The sequence below is a fragment of the Microtus ochrogaster genome, chromosome 21, assembly GCF_000317375.1.
Source record: "Microtus ochrogaster isolate Prairie Vole_2 chromosome 21, MicOch1.0, whole genome shotgun sequence".
Classification (NCBI taxonomy): domain Eukaryota; kingdom Metazoa; phylum Chordata; class Mammalia; order Rodentia; family Cricetidae; genus Microtus; species Microtus ochrogaster.
Window position 1 is genome coordinate 3,450,462 of NC_022022.1, and position 5,227 is coordinate 3,455,688.

Consider the following 5,227-nt stretch of genomic DNA (forward strand, 5'->3'; position numbering starts at 1 on the left):
AACTAGCTCTGTAGACCAGGCTGGTCTCGAACTCACAGAGATCCGCCTGCCTCTGCCTCCCGAGTGCTGGGATTAAAGGCGTGCGCCACCATCGCCCAGCATAAATAAATTTTAAAAAGACATAGAAGATTAGTGTCTGTGTGTGTGCAAACACATGTCTAGGACCGTGCGCATGCAGGACACTCTGTCAGAAGAGAGCACTGGGCCCCTGGAGCTGGAGGTATGGCTGGATTTCACTTTGCAGCCCTGGAGTTCACTCTCTAGACCAGGCTGGCCTCGAGCTTGGCGATCCCCCTGCCTCTGCCTCCTGAGTGCTGGGATTAAAGGTGTGCGTCACCACTGCCTGGCAAAACAGTTTCTTTATGTAGCCTTGGCTGTCCTAGACCTCTTGTAGACCAGGCTGGCCTCGAATTCACAGAGATTCCCCTGGCCTTTGCTTCCCGAGTGTTGGGATTAAAGGCCTTGTCCAACACCGCCCAGCCCACTGCTAGTCTCTTAATGGCAAATACTTTCGCCTCACAGGCGCCCTCGTTTCCTAGACCCTCTAAGGGCTGCCAGGCGCTGTACTTGATCCACTAGTGTTTCAGTTCGATACTGACACCTGCTGGTCACATATGGCTCAGCAGCCTTAACCCTGGCACCTGCTTCCTGCCCGTACTGGAGGCCAGGACAGGCTGTGCCAATCTTACCTGCCCGAGCCTGAAGATACTTGTGATAACGCTGTTCTTCCGCACCACTCAATGACCTTCAGCGCTTCCCTCACCGACCCCCCATATTAAAAATCTTAAAAATCCGGACTCTGCATCGTTCTCAGTACCACAAGAATATTAGGCAGCAAGAAAGAAGCAGTTGAGGCAGAGGGTGTGCAATCGGCCCCTCCCACCTCAGAGTCCGTGCTTCCTACAGAATTCCATTCCTTCAGACCTTTGTCTTATTTCTAGGTTGCTCTCGGGACTCGGGCCTTCGTGGTGACAGTGATGATGAACCGGAGGTTGAGAGTAGGTGGGCGGGGCTTGGGGTGGGGCTAGACCAAAGGGCCTCTTAGGAGCTTCTCCATTCTGTTAGCTCTCAGAACAACCGAGGCGAGACTGGCACCCAGCACCCAGCAGGTGAGAGGGTGGCTGTGAGAGAAGGGCACGTTTTGGGGTGACAGTGCGGGATACTCCTACCCATTTACCCTGACCTTCCTTTCTGTATTGGGGAATCCTTGAGTCCCCACGAGAACCACTGTAGCGGATGGGGCAAGGCATATCTGGAAGAGAGACCTGGCCTTGGATGAGGGCTGAGTGCAGGCTAAGGGAATGGAGGTGCACAGTGGGGCATGGCGGAGGTTTAGAGACGTAAAGTCTCTTTGGGCATGGAAGGACAGTGGCACAGAGGGAAAGCTTAGCTAGGCTCAAGGGTCACGGGGATGACGACGTAGAGGCTAGAAAGAGAAGGCCAGAGACAGAGAGACCTTGAGAGGACAGGGACCTAACTGGAGATGGCAGTAGGCGCAATGGGGGGCCAGGACGGCAGGAAGGCTCATATGGAGCAGTCACCCCCACTGTGGAGGGCAGTCCTACCGAGCCCAGGGCAAGCCAGGAACAAATCAAGGCTACAGCTTCCCGGTGGAGTGGTTCAGCTGGAGGACAAAGCCCCTTGGCTAGTCTCCCTCTGCCTCTTCAGACTCCCATTTTCATTTGGGGGAGAGGGTGAGGTTGCTCCTCATTGCGGTCACAGCCACATCCTGCAGAGCAGGGGAGGGGGAAGTAAGAAGCAAAACAAGCAGAAGCACAGTGGAGGACCATGGCCTCGCCTTAGGCACCGGCTCCACCACCAGGAGGGCCTCAGCTCCAACCCCACTGCTGCCGCCCAGCCTTCCTCAGTGGGCTGACACCTCATTGGTACCACTCCTTGACAGAAGGGGCTTTGGGGGGATTATTTAACTTGTAGCCTAATATTTTTTACAATTGTTTTATTTTAAATTATGTATATGAGTGTGGCTGGGGAGGCCAAAGGTGTTGATTCCCCTGAGGCTGGAGTTATGGGCAATGGTGAGTCGCCTATGAGTGTGTGGGTCAAGACACCTCTCCCGCTCCTCGAAGCCGGTTTCTCATTTACTAGGACAAGTAGCTTAAGTTCTCTTAGCCTTGCTGGGCGGTGGTGGCGCATGCCTTTAATCCCAGCACTTGGGAGACAGAGGCAGGCCTGCTCTATAGAGCGAGTTCCAGGACAGGCTGGACTATACAGAGAAACCCTGTCTCAAACAAACAAACAAGAAGTTCTCTTAGCCTGGAGACTGGAAACCGAGACAGTTCATATTAAGCACCTGCACACAGTAGGCCTCTGAAAATGCCAAGTGCTCCCCCACCCCCCACGAGACAGGATTTCTCTGTTTAACAGCTCTGGCTGTCCCGGAACTCACTCTGTAGACCAGCCTGGGCTTGAACTCACAGAGATCCGCCTGCCTCTGCCTCCCAGGTGCTGGGACTAAAAGTGTGTGCCACCACCACCTGGCACCAAGACTTCTTATTAGGATTCTAGAGACCCATATAATCCCACTTCTTTAAGGTTCTATGGTACCCTACTGACATGGGCTTTTTTGATCTGAAGCCTGGAGACACGAGGGTAGTGCCTATGTTTCTTGATGCAGGATACACATTTAGCATCCATAACTGATATCTGTTCAAATTTCCTGCCAAATGGGCACTAGGCTCTCCATCATGGCAGTAGTTTCCTGCTCTAAGAACCCAATTATCGGGCTGGAGAGATGGCTCAGAGGTTAAGAGCACTGACTGCTCTTCCAGGGGTCCTGAGTTCAATTCCCAGCAACCACATGGTGGCTCAGGGCCATCTATAATGAGATCTGGTGCCCTCTTCTGGGGTGTAGGTACACAGGCAGAACACTGTACATAATACATAAATAAATCTTAAAAAGAAAAAAAAAGAACCCAATTATGACCACGCTCCTCTGGCCAAGGCTCTCCCTGCTCCTCTGTGCTGTTTTGGAGAGGCACAAGTCTGAGTTTACAGAAATAAAGGGAAAAGCAGAAGCAAGGCTTACAGGATGGAGGGGCCCCATGGGGAGAGGGAAGACAAAGCAGCCAAAAGAAAGAAAATGGGGACAAGCCATTTCTCTCTCTTTCTCTAAGGACGCCTGTGGCCTCTTGTAGGGACTGACCACATACCCACCCCGGTGCCATGGAGTCCTTCAGCTCGAAGAGTCTGGCGCTACAAGCAGAGAAGAAGCTACTGAGTAAAATGGCTGGTCGGTCCGTAGCTCATCTCTTTATCGACGAGACCAGCAGCGAGGTGTTAGATGAGCTTTACCGTGTGTCCAAAGAGTACACGCACAGCCGGCCCAAGGCACAGCGGGTGCTCAAAGACCTCATCAAGGTGGCTGTCAAGGTGGCCGTGCTGCACCGCAGTGGCTGCTTTGGCCCTGAGGAGCTGGCTCTGGCTACACGCTTTCGCCAGAAGCTGCGGCAGGGCGCGATGACCGCGCTCAGCTTTGGTGAGGTGGACTTCACCTTCGAGGCTGCTGTGCTAGCAGGCCTGCTCAGAGAGTGCCGGGACATTCTGTTGGAGCTGGTGGAGCACCACCTCACCCCCAAGTCACATGACCGCATCAGGCACGTGTTTGATCACTACTCTGACCCTGACCTGCTCTCAGCCCTCTATGGGCCCGACTTCACTCAGCACCTGGGCAAGATATGTGACGGGCTCCGAAAGCTGCTGGATGAGGGGAAGCTCTGACTGGACTCTGGCAAAATGACTGATCGGGCTTTCTAACCCTGCTCAAGCGCTTTTCAATCCCTGGCTTCATTCTCCCCCAAGGCTGTTGATGCCCAGGCCGCTCCCACCCACAACTGCTGGCAGAGCACAGCAATGGGCCGACTGAGGTGGCTCTCCCATCCCGTGCCAGCAAAGGAAACAGCTGACTGAGGAAGATGAAGTGAAACTCGGGTCTGCTTCTCCCAGGAGAACTGCCCGAAACGGGATCCTCCTCTTCCACGAACCCAAGGAAGGGGGCACGGAAGGCCAGAAGCAGGAAGGCGGCGGTCAGGCCTCTAGATCTCCTCGAGCTGGAGGGAGCCCTTGGACACATACCAGAGGCTGGGTTCCAAAGTCTCTAGAAGGAGCTGGGGGAGGGGAGGCACAGGGGAAATAAAACCACTAAAACACGCGCAGGGGTCACTGTTTAATCTCTCCAGCTCCACACTCAGGCTGGACATAGAGGCGAGGACTCATCTCGCCGGTTCCCACTTGGGAACAGAAGCAGGCAGCCTCCAGTACTACTGAGCTGCCATGCCTATTCTTCAGCTTCAGGAACAAAGACACACTGTACTGCAGATCGGGCCTACCGATTACAAAGAGATATGAGGTGAGGAACACAGGCAGGCTGGGGTGTGCTCTGCAACTGCCTCCTGCACCCCAAGGCATCCTCTTCCACCCCTTAGCCCAGCAGGAGAGGGAAGAAGGTGAAGGGGTGGACTGGGAGGCAGTCAGTACCCCGCCCCACTGCTTCCTCTCAGAGCCAAGAACTGTCAAGAGTCAGAGGGACTGCTCACTTAGGACCCTACCTTGAGCGCAGGGAAAGACTCAGCCCGTCCAGTCCATCAGTCTCTGTGGTGAGTGTCACTGACTCTCCTGGCCTCAGTAGCGTGCTCGCTAGGGAGGCGAGAGGCGGGAAGGGTAAGCAGCCCGCTCCCAGCTCTGGCTTTCCCTCTCTTCAATGATACAGAAATCACATTATTTCAGTTAAGAGGAGGAGGGAGTTAGATATAGCAAATAAATATTACTTCAATATAGCACCAAATAAATTAGGTAACGTCATTAAACATGGGGGTGGGGGTCCTCTGCTTCCCTGCTCTAACCCAGGGAATGGTGGAAGAGACAGTAAGGCTGTTAAAGGAGCCTTTGAATCTAAAGCACAACGCTAGATTCAGCCCAAGAACTGGGAAGAGTTCTGTTCCCATTCCCAACTCTTGGCAAAAAGTGTCCCCAGCTGAGGAAATCTTGACAGAGCTGGGCAAGATGGCCGGAGAGGAATGAGGCAGGCTGGGAAGCTCTGCTTTTGAGCCTCACCTTAGACTCCTCCCAGCTCAACTGTTCCTTCCCAGCCTGCTTCTTGCATCAGTCCGGGGACATCAGAGTTTGAAGATCTCATCCTCCTGATCCCGCAGTATTTGGGTCCGGGAAGTCCGGGTCAGTGGTACCGTCAGAGTTTGAAGATCTCATCCTC

The 5,227-nt window shown here is 54.0% G+C and overlaps 2 protein-coding genes across 3 annotated transcripts in view; one reads left to right on the forward strand and one right to left on the reverse strand.

Annotated features, from left to right (window-relative positions):
* The first annotated feature begins 895 nt into the window (after window positions 1-895).
* On the forward strand, window positions 896-4,037 carry Tnfaip8l2 (TNF alpha induced protein 8 like 2). Its single transcript, XM_005356988.2, has 2 exons — window positions 896-1,109; window positions 3,156-4,037. Exon 2 carries the CDS (start codon window positions 3,184-3,186, stop codon window positions 3,736-3,738), a length of 555 nt encoding a protein of 184 aa, XP_005357045.1. The 5' UTR covers window positions 896-1,109; window positions 3,156-3,183; the 3' UTR covers window positions 3,739-4,037.
* A 128-nt stretch (window positions 4,038-4,165) lies between these two features.
* The window catches only part of Lysmd1 (LysM domain containing 1), a 6,197-nt gene continuing 5,135 nt past the window's right edge, over window positions 4,166-5,227 (reverse strand). The window contains exons 4-5 of one of the 2 annotated variants that reach the window (XR_003377854.1): window positions 5,071-5,218; window positions 4,166-4,653 (exon numbers count right to left, since the gene is read on the reverse strand). Coding sequence is in view for 1 of the 2 variants with exons in the window: in XM_026784063.1 (XP_026639864.1) it covers window positions 5,204-5,218 (15 nt within the window). In the remaining variant the exon portion in view is untranslated. Of the gene's footprint in view, window positions 5,219-5,227 lie in introns of both variants that reach the window. The other variant, XM_026784063.1, reaches the window with a different exon arrangement.

Bases quoted from the DNA above. Each gene is read 5' to 3' on its own strand.
- Tnfaip8l2 (XM_005356988.2), top strand. From the start codon at position 3,184: ATGGAGTCCTTCAGCTCGAAGAGTCTGGCGCTACAAGCAGAGAAGAAG.